General features: G+C 43.0%; 7 protein-coding genes across 7 annotated transcripts in view; 3 read left to right on the top strand and 4 right to left on the bottom strand.

Annotated features, from left to right (window-relative positions):
• Nucleotides 1–13: 13 nt before the first annotated feature.
• On the top strand, nt 14–1820 carry LOC117902084. The gene is made up of 2 exons (XM_034813177.1): nt 14–235; nt 302–1820. Exons 1-2 carry the CDS (start codon nt 83–85, stop codon nt 1604–1606), a joined length of 1458 nt encoding a protein of 485 aa, XP_034669068.1. The 5' UTR covers nt 14–82; the 3' UTR covers nt 1607–1820.
• On the bottom strand, nt 1814–2359 carry LOC117902092 (protein FAM32A-like). The gene has a single exon (XM_034813188.1). The coding sequence runs from the start codon at nt 2291–2293 to the stop codon at nt 1913–1915; it is 381 nt and encodes a 126-aa protein (XP_034669079.1). The 5' UTR covers nt 2294–2359; the 3' UTR covers nt 1814–1912.
• A 1024-nt stretch (nt 2360–3383) lies between these two features.
• Nucleotides 3384–3828, top strand: LOC117900337. Its single transcript, XM_034810676.1, has 2 exons — nt 3384–3639; nt 3709–3828. The coding sequence occupies exons 1-2, from the start codon at nt 3422–3424 to the stop codon at nt 3803–3805; spliced, it is 315 nt and encodes a 104-aa protein (XP_034666567.1). The 5' UTR covers nt 3384–3421; the 3' UTR covers nt 3806–3828.
• Nucleotides 3829–6895: 3067 nt separating this feature from the next.
• Nucleotides 6896–18116, top strand: part of LOC117900888 (serine-rich adhesin for platelets) — a 41972-nt gene continuing 30751 nt past the window's right edge. Inside the window, exon 1 of the mRNA XM_034811419.1 lies at nt 6896–7205. The gene's annotated coding sequence lies outside the window, so the exon portion shown is untranslated. The remainder of the gene's footprint in view (nt 7206–18116) is intronic.
• LOC117900892 lies at nt 11505–12090 on the bottom strand. The gene is made up of 3 exons (XM_034811423.1): nt 11934–12090; nt 11745–11877; nt 11505–11681 (listed from the first exon to the last, which is right to left on the bottom strand). Exons 1-3 carry the CDS (start codon nt 12019–12021, stop codon nt 11579–11581), a joined length of 324 nt encoding a protein of 107 aa, XP_034667314.1. The 5' UTR covers nt 12022–12090; the 3' UTR covers nt 11505–11578.
• On the bottom strand, nt 13016–14051 carry LOC117900890. The gene is made up of 5 exons (XM_034811421.1): nt 13924–14051; nt 13739–13862; nt 13511–13672; nt 13384–13410; nt 13016–13327 (listed from the first exon to the last, which is right to left on the bottom strand). The coding sequence occupies exons 1-3, from the start codon at nt 14021–14023 to the stop codon at nt 13552–13554; spliced, it is 345 nt and encodes a 114-aa protein (XP_034667312.1). The 5' UTR covers nt 14024–14051; the 3' UTR covers nt 13016–13327; nt 13384–13410; nt 13511–13551.
• Nucleotides 14183–14724, bottom strand: LOC117900891. The gene is made up of 3 exons (XM_034811422.1): nt 14567–14724; nt 14374–14506; nt 14183–14315 (listed from the first exon to the last, which is right to left on the bottom strand). The coding sequence occupies exons 1-3, from the start codon at nt 14658–14660 to the stop codon at nt 14198–14200; spliced, it is 345 nt and encodes a 114-aa protein (XP_034667313.1). The 5' UTR covers nt 14661–14724; the 3' UTR covers nt 14183–14197.

The raw sequence follows: 18116 nt of genomic DNA, 5'->3' as shown, positions 1-18116 counted from the left end.
ATCGCTGAGCTGCCATCGCTAATACTCTTGATTTCTCGAAATTCTTTTTTTACAACAATTTTTGTGCGCCGCACCGAAAAAAATGACTAGCTGCGTGTCAGCGCAGCAGCAAAAGGACCAGGAGCAGTTGCTGGAAGAGCTCAACGCCAGCGATGACGAAATGGACGACGCAGAAGGCGAAGATGCGGACAAGGCGAAAGACGAACAACTGACGGAGCCCACATTCTCCTTTTCGGTGTGTATACAACGAACGCAACGCCGGGGATTTGTCAACTAATTGTTTATAATTCAACGTACACAGAATAGCCACACCTGCTGGGTGTGCAATGGCTATTATGGCCCCAACTTTGGCGAGCCCCTGTGCGGGGCGTGTCACGCCTTTCTCTACAACGCACAACTGGCCGAGGAGATGCTCACAGAACTGTCCGATGACGAGGACTCGGGCAACGATGAGCCACCGTTCAAGGACAAGCAGGAGGATGAGGAAACTGAAAACGATGTGGACATCATGGGCTTTGAAGATCTGGAAGATGCAGAGCCGCCCGCACCACAGCCACAAGCACAGCCAGCGCTGCCCGACGCGGAGGCGCTCCCTCAGCTGGAACAGCCACAACAGTTGCCAGATGTGGTGCCACCTGCACGACGCGAAACACCCGAGCGCGACTTTGACAATGAGCGTGCCGTGAATCCGTTTTTGTTGCCCATCAAGCGGCCACGACCCATGGCGCCGCTGGGGCTGCCGCATTACATGAACGAGCTGGCTGATGGCCGGCTGCGCTCGCATGAGTATAACAATGCCAATGGCGCTGGTGGCAGCAATGCAGCGGGCAATAAGAGCATTATCAATCGCATACCGGTAGAGATATTGCTCAAGATATTCGCCTATTTGGATGACATGTCCCTGTGGATGTCCAGCGAGGTGTGCAAGCAGTGGCACGACATCATCGGCAAGAACACGGCCCAGAGCATGTGGAAGGCATACATCAAGCAGCGCTGGCCACTGTTCGAGAGTCTCGCAGACACGCCCAACTGGTACAAGCTGTACGGGGCACTGATGTCCTCCTGCTTCTGTCGCACCTGCCTGATCGAGATGGGCGGCCGCGGTCAGTCGCCGCACGACGATGAGCAGGAGAATCCCATACGGAATATCTTTCTGCGCGGCGAGGCCAATCTGCTGAACAGCTACGAGTCGGAGGGCATCTCCGCCATACCATTGGATCGACAGAATAACTACTGGCAGGCCACGATACTGGGCCCACCGGGCAGTCCCTACGAGGGCGGAAAATTCTTTTTGTTCATTTACTTTCCCGATCGCTACCCCATGGCGCCGCCCACGGTGCGTTTCCTCACCAAAATTCTGCATCCAAATGTGTCGCGGCATGGCGATGTGGGCATTGACATATTCCAGCAGCAAAACTGGTCGCTGGCGCTGAATGTGGCGAAGGTTCTGCTGTCGGTGCAGAGTCTGCTCACCGATCCATACACCGAGGTGTGCATGGAGCCCGAAGTGGGCTACATCTACGAGCACGAGCGTGAGCGATTCGAGCAGCTGGTGCGTTCATGGACCTGGAAGTATGCCATGTTTGAGTTGATATCGCCGCGCTAAGTTGTCCTTCATGGAAGGACCCACACCCAGCACTCGCGCTTGGACTTACTTTGGACTGAAAGTTGGAAACTAAAAACAAAAATCCTCTTCAAGTTGATTTGTATATGATTATCGTGTAGCTACCACATAGATGACGGACGGACGGAATGTGTTTTTAGGTTTAGTTGTGCCATCCCCGATTGGTCGCCCCCCCACACACACATATTGTAGTCGAAATTACTTAACGCTTTCTATTGGTAATCCTAATAATAATAATAAACCTTACAATTAAGTTACAATAACACAAACAGCATTCTGTGTGTCGGTTTATTTTGTCCAGGACACTTTTGGTATGTCAAAGTGTTCGGTGAGGGAGTCCAGATGTTCGTTGAACTTCTCCACCCGCTCCTTGTGCGTCGTCTGTGCCTTGTCCATTATTCGTTTGTTGCGCATCTTCTCCTGCTGCTTCTTGCTGGCCAGCTCCGCTTTGGTTAGCTTCCGTTCGTATCCACTGCCCACTGCTGCCGATGAGGATGTGCTGCTGCTGCTCGGCGTCTCCAGCAGCTGCTGCTCCACATATGACTTTTGCAGCGCTTCGCGTTCCCTCTCCTTGTCCTTGCCCTTGTGCTTCTTCTTTTTCTTCTTCAGTTCTGTGTCGTTCTTTAGCTTTAGCTTGCCCTTAGCCACACACGCGTACTCGTCGGACATGGTTTTCTGTTTAAACAAATTGAACACAAGTTAATATTTTGCTTTTTTTAGACGGGGTTGATGGCAGTGTGACAGCTGATTTGTCGTTTATATATACCACAGAAGTATACCAAAATATACCATCTCTTAGTCAAAATATACCGTAGTAATACCGAGCGAATAAAACGAGCTTGGCCCAATTAGCCCCCCCGAAAACGATATAATATCCTGTAAACGGACATCCTGTCGGTACATTTTAATAATATTTGTTGTTGATACTTTTGTGCGATAGCCGCAGCTCAGACTTTAATAGACCTGAGAGCGCGATTTGAATTAGATTTGCTTCTAATGCAAAGAGCTGATAAAGTTAATCGCCGAAACCTTTGCTTGAACTTTTGGCAGCCATTATACTGATCATTTTTCGAGCATTCAACTGATTATTTAGGATTACGCTTAGTTTGTCTGTTGAAATACTGTAACGCTGTTCCAAGTATGCATTTTACGGCAATCTTTATAGTTTTTTCCGCCCTTTTCCTGTTCGGCATTGAGGCAGATTCAATGCATGCGATCTTTGCGGACCCAGCACATCCCGGCAAATGTGTAATTGATGGTCACATTATGAGCGATGGACAGTGGATGCGCCATCCCAAAATGTGTGCACTTTTGTGGTGCGGCAGGAACAGCATTGGCGGGATACTCATGTGAGTTTTTGATAGGCATATTGCGATTCCACGGTATTAATTGAGCATTGAATTAGATGTGATAAGGTTGATCCACCGCCTGGAAGTAGATTTGGCGCATGCACAGCTCCAAAAGCTGATTATCCCGCTTGCTGTCGTCGTGAAATTATTATTAATGATATTAAGTAAGAAAAAGTGAACCCCAAAAATAAAAGGCCAGATTAAATTACATATTGTTTAGTCCCTGAGTGGTTTTGAGAATATTGATAAGTGTTTTTATTAGCATTGAAATGATAATTGAGTGGATCCATAAATACTCTGCCGCTGCCTCTGCTCTGCCCCCACTCGCAGCTAGTTTTGATGGCTGAACCGGTTGACCAGCCCTCCTCAACAGATCTCTGGACTTTCCTATTAAGTCTGAGATTATCGCTCAGTTGTTTAGTCAAAGTTCTGAATCTCTGAAGTGAAGATGCAGCTGCTTACAGGAATATTTTTGTTACTCGTCGCTGTGCTGCTGCTGGGCACTCAAAGTGAGGCAGCCGTTTCGCGTGGCATCTTCAAGGACCCCGCTCATCCCGGCAAATGTGTGGTCGATGGACTCGTGCTGAACGACGGCCAGTCCAAGCGCCATCCCAAAATGTGTGCCCGTGTTGTGTGCGGCAAGAATAGCGAGGGACAGATACAGACGTGAGTTTTTAAATAATATTTAAAATATTCAATAATTATAACTGATAATATTTTATTTAATTTCTGTAGCTGTGGCGTTGTTGGCCTGCCGCCTGGCAAAAAGTTTGGCAAATACACAGCCCCAAATGCTGATTATCCGGATTGCTGTGATCGTGAAATTATTTAATAAATAAAAGCAAGCAGAAACAACATATTGTTTGTTGAGCTATGACATCGCATTATATATTTTTGCCTCCTGAAATTAGTTGTACGGTGGCGCCGCCCTATTGCTCAAAATGTTGTACCCATTTCGCCGACAGGTGTCTCTGGTGCAAGCTCTCACCTTTGTGTAGTTGCCATGTAGCGTGTGGAATTAAATTAATTAATTCATTTAATAAAATTAAAAGGAAACTGAATTTTTAATTATTTCAATAAAATAAAATTTGTCTATTTTTAAGGCACAAATGAAATATATTCTCGATCATCAGCAGCGTGCAGCCACATCCGCCTAAAGTATTTCTCTCACTCACAAAAAAAGCTCCAAAAAGAGCGTAAAATTTTGCGCCGGATTTGTAGAAACTTTTGAACGCTTACACGTTGGAGGCTACGAGACGATTCGCACACGGAGCCGTGGCATTTTCCGTAGGTCAGTTGTGATTCGACGAGCGACGGAGTGTTGTGCGTGTTGTTGAGGCGCGTTTGTAAATATTTAAAAAATATATTCATAAATTGTTTAAACTAAAACAAAAAACATTCAACAACCCAGTGAGTGACCAGTGCGTGTGCTTCAAGTGTTTCGGCCAGTGCTAAGCGAAAACCAAAGTTTCAATTTGCGGCAACAGCTGAAGAAAATAAATTGTTTAATTCAACTAAAAATTATAAAAAAATAATTATTTAAAATAAATTGTAATTCCAAAAAAATAACACAAAATTCCAAAGTGCGAAGGTGAAAATTCCGCCCACACTCCAAACTCCCAGTCGCACACAGCCTTGCTCTCTCACCCACGCGCTGGCTCGCAGTCGCTCTCTCTCTCTCTGTCTCTCTCTCTCTCTGCCTACAGATAATTGTGCGCTCTTGGTGCGGACAACTAACGGTTTTTGAAAAGCTCGCTCACCTCGCTCATGCGTCTGTCTACGTGTGTCTAAGGTGTATGTGTGTGTGTGTGTGGGTTTAGCATCCTGTGGCAAGTTCTTCACTCAAGGATAACAGTCGTAAAAGTACAACAGTGTAATGAAAAATATCTGAAAATATCATCATCATCAGCAGCAGCAGCAGCGGCACGAGGATGTAGCGAAAATATTACAATTTTATGCTCGTGTTTGTGTCTCTTAAGGTTCTTGTTTTCTTGTTCCCCCCCCTTCACGAGTATTACGGAGTTGCCAGGCTACAAACTTTAATGTCCTTTCTTGTCGCTTGGTTTTTTCTTTCGTTTTCCTTCGTTTTTTATATGCCAATACGTGGGGCATTTGCATGCAATTTACGATTCCTGTACGGGGGCAGCATGTCTCACTAGCCTCAAAGGTCGTTGTGGGGGGGCTTTCTGAATCTGAGCTGAAACTGCGGCTTTTCTGACAAACACACACACACTTGCTCGTATGTATATGCATACGAGAACTTTTGTAGTGTTCGCCAAGGGCATGTAACAGGTAACACAACACAATTGACACCTGTCTCGCTCTGTCATACCCTTGCGCTCTCTTTCGTCTTTGCCTTTGCCTCTCTTCAGCGTCTTCCTCACACTCTCGCGCGCTCTCTCTCTCTCTCTGCCTCCTCTCTCAGGTAAGCTTCTTCTGTAACGGCAACGGAATACACGTTCTGTCAATGGCAGGCCATACGCGTTACAACAATGAGCCATTCCAATGCCATCAAATGATGTTAAGTTCGCATTAAAATTTATAAATAAAACCGAAAGGAGATTGACTGCAGAGAGCCACATCAAAGCCTTTTGGTAAAGGATGCTGGAGGGGTGCTTCATATTTCTGACTTACATTTCTGATTTGTTTTCCTCAATGCAGGAGGCTTTTATCGATCGATTTGATTGATTTCAGGCAATTTTTATGAACGATAATTTTCGTTTTTTATCGGCCACAACTTATTTACATTTCCAACTATACTGGGGATGCATTTTTGTATAGATGAAAGATGTGTAAGAATCTTACTTATAAGGGAAAAAAAAGTATAAGCATGGTTGACACATTGTACATATTTTTCAGCCTTCATCTGCGTCTTTTCGCATCAACTCAAGCCATTTATAATTGTTTGAATATGTTTTTACGTCTTTTCAATTAATTTTTGTATACCAAATACCTCCGAAGGCCTTGTCCAAGAAGTTCCTAAAATGTCGCTTATCATTTAAGCCGAAATCAATTTAATTTTAATTTAATTTTTCTATTTTTATTTGCGAACTATTTGCTGCATTTTCTGTAATTACATTCTCGGCCTTCCGTTCTCTGTTGTCAATTTATTTAAAGCTCTTTCCCTGTCCAAAAGTTAAATGGAGAAAAAGAGTGAAAAGCAGTGCGGCAGTGAGGCGGGTAGTTGCCTGAGTAAGAGCAGATTTAAACAAAGTCTGAAACTTTTTCATTACTGTTGCACATCTGGGCTAAAGTTTGTCCTCTGGCCGACTCTGGCTAGCTGCCTGTCTGGATGACCTTTATGCAAAATAGGGTTTTTGGCCAACTAATACCAACGACCAACTCAATCTGCTTTGCCATCTCTCGCTCCGCCCAGAGTCTCATCATGGCCTGTGCATTATTAAGCGACAGCTTCTGTATTATTCAACACCCCAAAGCAGACCATGCAGACCCCCGTGCAGATTGCGCACGAAGAGAATGTCTGTGTTCGAGAGTTGTGTAATAAATAAAATGCATTATTCATGCAAAGGCTTCACTGTGGTTGGATTGTCTTTTTTCTCTGCTTTGCTGGTTGGTTGGTTGGTCCTTTTATTGAAATGCCATTAGCGCATTTCATTGAATTTTTCATTCCGATCACCGCGCAGACGCGGCGTATACACAATCTGGCATTGAGATTGATATCTGTGAGGCGAAAGGTTACCGAGAACAATAACTAAAGAGCAATCATAGTTCCGTTTGCAGCGGCTAATTCCAGACAATTCCAGGCCTAATTAAAAGTGCTCCAAATACAGAGATTGCCACGGAGAAAAGTGGGAGAAAATCAGCTGAAAAGTGTGAGAAAATAATTAGAAAAGCGGTTGAAAATCAGTCCAAACAAAGGCCAGTTGGCGAAAATCAGCTGAAAAGTGTGAGAAAATAATTAGAAAAGCGGTTGAAAATCAGTCCAAACAAAGGCCAGTTGGTGATGCATGAGTTTAGCTGAATAACAAAAAGAATTGGCAGCCTACGTGCCCGGATTCCGCGTGTTTACCTTGGACAAGAATAACTCGCAACAGAAACAAAAAACCAACCAACCTCCGCATCCATCTACTTGGCTACATTGTGGTTCGTTCTGGTTTCATCCTACTCGTCCTCGTCCTCGCCCTCAGCCGCAGTCGTGTTTTTTTTGAACCATCTTTTTGTGAATCCTTGGGCGCAGCACAGCAGTTTCTAGTCGGTGGCCTACGCTGAAGGTGAGTGCAAACATTTCTTTTCAATTTTCTCACTCCATTCAACCAGCCCAAAATGTATGCGCTCAATCGATTATTCCCTCAGCGAATTCTCTTGCAGCTTCGGGAGCAGCCACAGCAGCAGCCACATAATTTAAATAAGCCATAAAACCTCATAAAAAAAGAGGCAAACAGATAAACAATTTGCTTGAAAAATTACGCGCATAATTAAAAACTGAAATGAAAACGACCGCATCAATGAATTAAACAGAAATAATCATGCATTAAATAGTGCGAGAACGAGTAGCGGAGTGATTATTTTCATTCTGTTTGTATTTGCCATACAAATTATGTGTGCTGGGAGAGGTTTATCTCCCAGATGAGATTTACACAATTAAGCAGCAGATTTTCATAAATAATTAGTGCAAAAACCTTAAATTTAAGTAGTTAATATTGGGTAGTAAATATTAAGGAAAAAGTGATGCTAACTCAACAATTTGTACCCGAAAGAAACTCATTTGTTGCCCCAAGAAGTTCGTAAGCTTTGAAAATATTCCAAAATTTGTAAGCTGCAAATTTGCATTTTATTTATTGAGGGACTGCCCCAATTTGTTGTTTTGCTGCCACAGACATTTGATCTACGAGAATTATTTTCTCCTGATATTTTGATTGAATCTTTTCGTTTCGTTTCGTTTCGCATGTTTTCCATACATTTTATTTCCTTTATTTTTTCCTCTGCGTGTTTATGCCCGATGGACTGGACTACATTGTGTGCTTTTGTAATTTGTGATTTTATTTCAATTTAATTTGTTGTTTCTTTGCTTTGACGTCATGCTTGTGCCACATAAAATCTGCCTTAATTGTGCACAAACTCTTTTCATTTGTGGCCAGTTGGTTAAGCCAAAGCGCCAGTCACTTAACGTGGACACATCGCACACCTCTGGACGGCTCATAATGGTCTTGTAATGGAAACGGTTTGTTACAATTAGCCAACAGTGCCGGTGGCCAGTGCCCGTCCGGACCACTGCCATTAGCCCCAAAAACTGCTCAGTGTCTAATGGCAATGGGTGTAAGCTGCCGGACAGGGCAAATGGGTTGTGGCGCTGCTTTAGGTAACTGCAGAAAAATGGCAGCAATGTTTTCTAATTGCATTTCAATGCTCAATGGCTAATGGTCTTTAAATTGGCAGGCTGCAGAGAGAGCTTCAAGAATGAATTTTAGAAATGATTTATTTGTGTTCCCGAAGATGTTAATCTGCTGTCCCACCCAAGCTCCCAATATTATTCATAGCAAATCAATTTCTATATATATTTAGCCCTTGACTTTTGCTCCCTGCAAGCCACAATATAATATTATCCCAATGATATTTCTAACCCACTGACGCCACTCTGCCACTCGTCTGTTCAATTGCTTGCCCATAAATAATAGAATGGGCAAATGGCCCGTAGCTAGATGTCTCCTCCATAATTCATGCAAAACTTCGTGTTCCAAACTACTACAAATCAGGAGCTACCTCCTTGCCTTTCCTCTCCTCTCCGCCCACTCAGACACTTTTATGGCAACCATCTTTGGCAACAGCTCGTAAAATAGGAGCAACAGTCCCATAATTTATTTCTCACAAATACAAATAAAAAGGGCAACAGCAGCCACACATTCGGGCTGTATAAAATTTAATTTTAGGGGACATTGAAATATATTTTTATACCCAAATAAAAAGGGGGAACAATTGGACCCACTCTTGTCATGAAAAACTATATTTCAGCTGCCAAAAATAGTTGATTTCCCCAGCTGAAAACAGTGATTGTAATAATTGAATGCAAATAAATGCCAATAAATTGACTGACAGGCAGTTTTGGGCCATCGCTGGAAAAGCTGTGCACTCAAATATATCCCGACTGTCTGCGTGGTGGAGTGCACTCTGCGGTTGTGTTATTTCAATATAAGCCAACACTTGGTAATTAAATATTAATTGATGTCGTTTTGCGTTTTATTGTAACACTTGTTCTAAATTGTGTGAGAGTAGAACATTTATTTAATTGAATTGGTTCCAGCTAGAGTTGTTGCAAATTTCCACAATTTCTTCCTCCTCTTTGAAGATAATCTTGCGGATAGTCTCGCGCATTTTCGAGCAGTTTCCATTTGCACTTTATAGACTAAAGTTCCATTTGCGTACTGCGGCAACAGGCAACGCGTGAAAAGTAATGAATAAATGAGAACTCTCGCTGTAGTTCGGCGATTTTTTGTGCACCAAAAATGTACGTACGAATGGAGCTACATAAATGTAAATGCACTGAAAGAAAAAGTGGATATAGTTTACTGTTTTGCCTTTTTACTAGCGCTAAATAAATTATGAAATATATTAAAAAATATAAAGAAAATGTTTGATACTGAATAAGTGGAGATGGAATTTTTGCAGACAAAATTAAGAGCAAAATGAAAATTGTTTGCATAAATTTCGTTCCTCTCCTGTTGCTCCTGTCTCTTAGTAGCTCCAACTGTTATGCTTAGCTGTTGCTGGCAATATTCCGCCGTGTGTTTTTGCATATTTTAAGCAGCTCAGCTCCTTTGCACCTTTTACATTTTATATGCCACGCAGCGTGGGTAAATTTGAGTTTGAGTTTCAGTTTTCAGTTTCGTTTCTTTTTAACATTCTTTTTCGGCTCTCTTTTTACTCTCTCTCACTCTCTCTCTCTCTCTTTCGTCAGTTTTTTGTACACTTTTTCCTTGGCTGCCTTTTATTTCAGTTTCCGTTTATGTACACATTTGTAGCCTGGCCAGCAGAACAGCCCAACCATCACCTTCACCTTTTGCCCGCACGCAACGCACACACACACACACACACACACAACACACACACACACACCGAGCATATCTTACTCCTACAGTGGGTGGCAGTCCCCCAATTCATAAATGTTGTATGTACATGTGTTTTTACAGCCTCACACCCACCCACACCCACACCCACAATCTGGTGCTGCCTTTAAGTTTTATGCAGCACCAAAAAATTGTAATATTCACTTTCGTTTTTTGTTCGCTTGTTTATGCTGAGTGAAAACTTACTGCGGTGACTGTATGGTGTGTGCCAGAAAAACTTTGGGCCAGCCCTTGGTCAGGTCAAACAATGAATTTGATTTCTTTGGCAGTGCAGCCACAGGAAAAAATGTAACAGAGGGAAGCGTAGAATTTTTCTGCTTGGTCGGCAGAACTTATAGAAGCTAAAGATATATCAGTAAATATTGGAAAACAAATCCTGTTGCATTATTTTCTTCAACATCTTTCACTCTATTATCCTATCTCCCTCACGAGCATTTTTTTGCAACGATTAAGAAATCGCTTAAGCAATCGCAGACAATCGATTAGCCTTAGACCTTCCTGCCCTGAAGCACTTAAATCTCTAATAACAATACGCTTTAATACATTAAAACCTCCATGTATTTAGGCACGTGTTCCATGCACTTCAATCAGCTATTTAAATCCTGTGCTAATTTATTCGATGTACGCATTGGCAAACATGCACAAATCAGCCTCAACGGCAGGCAGGGACTTTAATTAGTTTCAGGTTAAATGCACTTAACACGATGCCCAACCCAACCCAAATCAATTTGTGTTTTGCGGATTAGCTCTGGCACATGCTGGACTCTGGTGTTTGGTGATGCGGATTCGAGAATCCAGCTAGCAGGGCATAATAATGAGCAAGATTTACATCTCCGATTAAACTATTCATCTGAGGGAATCTCTTGATTATGAGCACCATCGCCTTTCCACAATCTATGAATTCGATACAAAATAGTTATGCCCCTGCTGGAAAAAAGCGTTTAAGGTCAGCATGCAATTGGTCGTAAACAGCGATGGGCCAATGGGACACGGAATGGTATTGGTCGAGGTTGAAACATTTGACCTGCAATGGAGCTTAATCCGCAATGCCCTCATGTCCCCCCGCCAGACGCATTCAAATGTCAATTAGTGTTGTTGCTGTGTGGTCTCTGCACATTTTTGCACTCCGCTCCGCTGCCCTTTATCTTTCCGGCACCATGGAGTAGAGTTGTTGTGGCCCTCTGCTTGATTTGGAACTATTTGCCAGCCCATGGGAGGCCAAAGCAGCCATCCATTGAAGGCCGGCAAAAGGGCATACAGCAAAAATTCAGACAGATACTGTGGGGATCTATGGGCGAACCTTGGCCAACAAATATGCCAGGGGCATAGGCTGCCAAGAAGCTCGTAAAAACGAATAAAAAGTTGAGCAAAATTATGGCCCCACAAAAATTATGCATATCCAGGCAGTAAAACGCATCGAAGGATGATCCAAAAAGGGTTTCTCTGCAATTTTATTGTATTTAATTTCTGGTTGGCAAATTTAGATTGAAATTTAACTAGCAACAAAATGATGATTGATATTTTTAATCACAAACCACGCGACGCTTGCAACACTCCGGATAGAAGGCATCCGGATTCAGTGGCTCTGAGAAACGGCAATCATCTGGCGGTTCCTGTTTCTCACAGCTGTGTGGGGAACATCCGCCATATTAACTACCTTTAGGGAGTATTACTAACAAGAATACTTACGTAAAGATTGTGCCCCAGCCATCGCTGATGCAGAATATTGTGGTACAGTCCAAGTTGGGCAGCTTAAAGGCCTGTCCCGCGGTGAGCAGAACAACTGAAGAGGGAATGTCGATGACACAACGGCCGGGATATGCTGATGCAGGGGGGTGTTAGATCTTATGTACTGTATATGCAACCCCTACTGCCCACCTGGATCCTCGTAACTGTTAACGGACAATTCGGCAGGCACGCCCAGCATGAGCGCGAAAGTAATTGCGAATTTCAGAGAGAACAACATTTTGTTGTAGAGTGTAGATTAATGTAAGTTCTATACAATGATTTTAGGTAATATGACATCTAACGACAGTGTGTGCTTGCTTGGAGTTGTTTTGATTTCTACAAAATAAAAAGCACAAGGAATAACAGTAAAAGACTGGTGTTAAGCGTTTCCATAATGCATGCATACATACATGCATACATATATATGTACATGCATATGAATATGCATGCCGACCTGACAGCACGGGCAGACGTGCCAAATTGCCAGTGCCCTATGCAGAGAAAAGAAGAGAGTGAGCGATAGGAGAGCATCAGCGCGCTGCTCTGCCAAGGCAAGCCACCAACACCATAAAGAACGGTTAGAGCAAGCACAAAATCGCGAGCGCGAGAGCACAGCTTAGCCGCTGCAACTGCAGTAACAAAGCGAAGAAGGTGGGTGGAATAGGGAGACGAAAGAACGACCGCTGCCGTGCATAAGCTTAATCAGGTAGCAATGTTTCTGTACAGTGGAAAGTGCAAATAGAAAACAATAAATAAGTGTGGCTGCTCCACTGGCTATGACTTGTAATATTTGTGGAGATTGAACCGAAAAATGCATTGCCCCCATTCTGCAAATCTAGGAAGAGACCGAATAAGAGAGTGAGCGATAGAAGAAGAGCATCAGCGCGCTGCTCTGCCAAGGCAAGCCACCAACACCGTAAAGAACAGTTAGAGCAAGAACAAAATCGTGAGCGTGAGAGCGCAGCTTAGCCGCTGCAATTGCAGGAACAAAGCGAAGGTGGGTGGAATAGGGAGACGAAAGAACGGCCGCTGCCGTGCGAAAAAGATATAGAGCCCAAGAGCACAGCTTAGCCGCTGCAATTGCAGCAACAAAGCGAAGAAGGTGGGTGGAATTGAGAGACGAAAGAACGGCCGCTGCCGTGCGTAAGCTAAAGCAGGTAGCAATTTGTGTGTACAGTGGGCAGTGCAAATAGAAAACGATAAAACAGTGAGGCTGATTGACCCCACAAGTGGTATTTATGTACGTTTTTTTATTAACATTACTTTTAACAAATTTTCGCTGACTACAATTTGAACTGACTACAAATTTTAATCGCATATAATCTTGCGCTGGCAACAATCTGGAAATGCAGCATCCAACTTCCGGAAGTCTCCGTACCGGCATGATTGTGGAGGTTTCGAATAGTCACATTTGTGGAGCGCGCCATAGCCATCGCCAATGCAGTAGAGCACCACACAGGGAATGTTTGGTAAATTGATGCCCTGTCCCAATTCCAGAGTGACCAACGATGGTTCCATATCGAGGACACACCGACCGGGATAGGCTGTAAAGAAACGATGGAATATTCATATTTCGTATACTGATTAATATTATGCTCACCTGTATGTGCATAGTTGTTCAGGGAGACTTCCGTTTCGGGTGTAAAAGCCATGGCAGAGACAAAAACAAAACCGAAAAAAATGGCAACTTTAAGAGAAAACATTTTGTATCCAGACTAGAGATTGACTACTACAGAAAAGAAACCTTAGAATGACATCCTGTTGACATCTATGGATCGGCCTTCTTTTTAGAGCAAAACCTTTCCCTGGTACAGCACTGCGGATATGGCAGCTCCGGATATTTGTAGTTTCCAAAACGACAACTTCTCGGCAGGTCACTCACTCCGCAGCTGTCGAGAGTCAATTAGTCGAGAGTCCCACTCTACCCCAAAAATCAAAACGCATCTTTTGCTCACCTTTGGAACACCACCATGCCATCGCGTCCGCAAACAATTTGACGGCATTCGTGCGTCGGATCTTTGATGGTCACTCCAGCGTTGAGCACCAGTTTGGAATTGATGGTGCATTTGCCTGGGAAGTCTATGGAATGGTGGGGTAATGGGGAAATCTGTGGAGCGGGGAATGACGTTGGTCTACTCACGGGGATTGTGGTAGCGTATCTGCCACTCGGCCGTCTGGCTACCAACCAGAAGACTTGACAGCACCATTACGGACAGTAGGTTGAAGTATAATTTGGTCATTTTAGGCTTTTAATAAATAAATATTAATTTATATTGACAAGTTTAGCTAAGATGTGGTTGACAGCTCTTCGTTCTAGGATTGCCCAACAATAATAATTTATTTATACATTTTTACTCTTCCAAAAACAAACAAATAATTTAAATTTAAACATTTCAAAACACATTTAGGCACATTTAATCCCAAGCAATTTCATTGCACGTCACATCCATTTCACAGCACTCGGGAAATGGGGCGTCCGGATTCTTAACTTCGGAATACTTGCAGTAGGCGGGTGGTGGATTCAATTTGCATCTGCAAGGAAAACAATGGAATGCATAATAGTAACATTAATACTTAAGCAAATGCTTACTGGTAGACTAGAGCCCAACCATTTAAATGGCACTCAACTAGCAGACACTTATCGGGATGTCTTTCCGATTTGCCACTGTCGATGATCAAACGTTTATTTTCTGCACCATCAACCACACATTTATTTGGATATGCTGGGGGATGCATTCCCTAAGGTAAATAAGTTTATTATAATAAATAAAATAAGTACTTACCATCGTCTGAAAATATCTGAAAATTGAACAAGCCATAAACGCCGTGCAGCATCAGCATTAAGGCAAGAACTGTATAAACTTTGGATTGCGCCATAATTATTGTTTACATTAAATTCGACTAAAAAATTCGATTTTCAGAGCTGTCTTGTCTGTCGATGTGAGTTTGGCAATGAAATAAGTAATATAAGTGCTACACGTATGACAGTAAAGGGCAGCAGCAGCCTACCCTGTCTCTTACATATGTACATACATATGCGCATTTTAATTAAAACAGAGAGAGGAAGAGACAGAGGGAGAGAGACAAATATGCCCACGTTGGAGGATATATATGCTGATGAAGTTATCGTATATGTTAATCCAGTTATGTGCATACCATGCCATGCCCATCGACTTGTGTCATTCGTTTTGGCTGTCGGCTGCTGCTCTGTTGTTGCCTTGCATAATTCGTTTATGTGACGCCGCTCTCTTTCCCCCCGTCGTCGTCGCTCATGGGGGTTGGTGCCAGTGCAAATATTGGTTTGTGTTCTCTGATTGTTCGTGTCCCCCTCCCCACAAAAGACAAGCTGTCTGCAATTATTTAGGCACCCAAAATGTAGACAAATTAGTGGGGCCACATAATTGATGCATCTGTGAGTACTCGTACTGGGCATTGCCTCTATCTATTTGGGTTTGTGTTTCCACCTTGTGTGTGTGTGTGTGTGTTTGTGTTTTTGCGCATCTATCTGGTGTTTTGTTTTGATTATATCAGGCCGTGCTCCTAATTAGCGAATGGCCCTCCATTGTTCCTCGGTCGAGATTAATTGAATTGGGAGTGGCCTCAGATGGGATTGCTCTTGAAATATACATATGTATGCACATAACTCAACGCTAATTGTTGGTTGGCTAATTGTTCCAGATACAAACACACACCGTCTGTTGTTGATTAAATAAGCAATCTCAAGAGGTTCAGGAACTAATAAATACTTGCTATACAAGCACCAAGACCGTTTAAGAGAGAGTCTACACCAAGCAGACAAAAAGCAGGCAATCTCTTCCTTCAGCCTTCTCATTCTCTTTCCGCTTTGGCGTACGATTGCAGCTGGGTGGATCAAGAGTGGATCATAAGTTCCAAGCTTGCTCCAGAGCAACGTGGATCGTAAGAGAGAGCGAAAGCAGAGCAAGAGCACGCTCCAGACGGCGCTGTTGCCCCGTTAGAGCAGCGCGACCTGGAACAGCATAAATAAACACCGAAAAAAAGAAAAACTTTCGTTCGATACAGCAATAGCCATCTATCTATCCACATAGATACGCATATGAATATGTCATTTGCATATATAAAGAATCAACACGTACGAATATACGCAGCATAAATAACAAATTGGCCAGGTGAACAAATTGTATGAGAACTTCGGGGCCGGAAAGGTGTCTAAATAAGGGTCAAAAGCTGAACCAAACGGTCAGACAACCAACACCACTATGCTCTCTCTTCGTGTGTGTGTGGGGCTTCAGGTGACCAAGCGATGAAAATTGGTCCCCTACGTCGGGGCTGTCCTGAGGCTTGGGGCAAGAGATTGAAATCGGACCTCAGCCCTCACCCTCTCTTTCTTTTCTTTCTTTTTTATGGTCGTACATAAAAACACACATCATTATAATTTCAATGATATTAAAGTCCATTCGCATATCAAACTGAATGAGATACAAGCGAAATGCTTCATTTTTTATTGCCATTTGTGTGTGGCTTTTACTTTTAGCATTATACTTTCAGCGCTCTTAATTTTTTTCCACTGAAACTCGAATACATACCACATGCATACCACATACATAAGTACATATTCCTCTCCGCTTCCTGTAGCCCCACTCGTGTCACGGGGGTATAGGGGCGACGTCTGCGTTAAAAGGCCAACGGCCATGTGTTTTATTCGGCATTTATTTACGTTTGCAAGTAACAAAAAACCCAAGGCACAGCCCAACAAAAAACGGCGAGAAATGTATACGCTATAGGAAATGCTTTTAGGCGAAGTCATTCATACTGTGTATGTGTGTATCTGTGTGTATAAATATTTGTATGTTTGTAAATAGAGCTTCGACGGTTATTTATAGCTGAGGAAACAGATATGCGTCAAGCTGGAGCACGTGTAACCTGAAGGTCGTTTGTAGTTCTTGTGTAGAAACTTTCCTTTTTGTGGTTATTATTTGTTACCTGTCATAAGAGACATTTTTCGCGCTGGTGCGCTTCAATGAGAGTGTTGGAAATGCTTCAAGAAACACTCCTTTAGCTACCCAGCACTAGACATTTTGTTGGGTGTTTTCATGGAGATCATGGAATCATGGAGATTGTGCCTGTTCCGTTTTAACTGTTTTGGAGAGCTGCCAGTCACGTGTAAACGTGGCATGAGCTGGGAACAGATTTCATGCAAGGGTGAGAACAGAACAAGAAAGCAAATCACAAGCTGCCATTAAAGATTAGGCAAAGAAAAATGCCCAACAAATTGTTATCCAATAAATGCATTAAAATGTTGTACAAATTCCTTTGTACACCCGCTGGAACTACATACATTTCTAAATATAAATATAACGCCACAGCAAACAATCAATTTGCATTAACAAAAGGCAAGCAATTTATTTCACATTACATTTAGGCGTTGTGTTTACATTTCCCATACCATATATTTACAGCTACAATGTATTGTTGCTGCACATTAGTTTAGTGGACTTGTACACCCCGTTATAATAATAATATAGTTTTGGGGCCATTGAAAAATGAAATATTCAACAGAGTTTTCGCTTCACTGCATAATGCATGAACCGAAAATAACCTCCTGGAAAACAAACGAATATTTCCACAACGCAAAGTGCAGTAAACACAAAAGTTTGCTATTCGCTGCTTTTATGCTGCAACAAAGAAAAGCCGTGGAAAGCACGGCAACCGAGGAGGCAGAAGCAGCTGCAGAGCACACACAAAATCCCATTCAGTCCATCAAGCCGTTCGTCTGTCCGTGGGTTTAGCCCGTCCTTCCGTCGGTCTGTTTGTGTTCGTGTGCTGCTTCCGTTGCCTTCGACACTGCACCGAAAGTAATCTTAGCTATGAATAAAAGGTCGAAGTGCGAGATACCCTAGCGAATGGATATTGAAAGAGGAGCAAACAGAGAAACAATTCTAACAGTTCTCATTCACTTTCCGCTTTCGCCATATGCTTGTGGGTGGATCATAAGTTCTAAGCTAACTAAAGCGCGGAGTGGATCGTAAGAGAGACTACAAACTGTAAGCGAAGAGCGGCAACAGTCTTTACTCCTGTGCTGTTAACAGGGCTGTTGTTCCGCTTTATCTCTTCCATCATCGCTTTACCCTTTGTTAGGGTAACAAAAACCACTGCCATGGGAACCTTGAAAATGCAAAATTGACTCAATTGTTGTTGCGCCTGGCACTGCTTTAGGTCTGTTGTTGCTGCTGCAGCCTCTGCCGCTTTTGTTTATGACAGCGCGCCCCTGCGAGTTATTAAAATTTTGTTTTTTTCCGCAATTGCATTCTGTAAGCCGCTTAGCAGTCTTTGTTGCACATCGTGAAAAGCGAA

Source organism: Drosophila subobscura, chromosome U, assembly GCF_008121235.1.
Source record: "Drosophila subobscura isolate 14011-0131.10 chromosome U, UCBerk_Dsub_1.0, whole genome shotgun sequence".
In the NCBI taxonomy this organism is placed as follows: Eukaryota; Metazoa; Arthropoda; class Insecta; order Diptera; family Drosophilidae; genus Drosophila; species Drosophila subobscura.
This window is presented reverse-complemented; position numbering and strand designations above follow the sequence as displayed.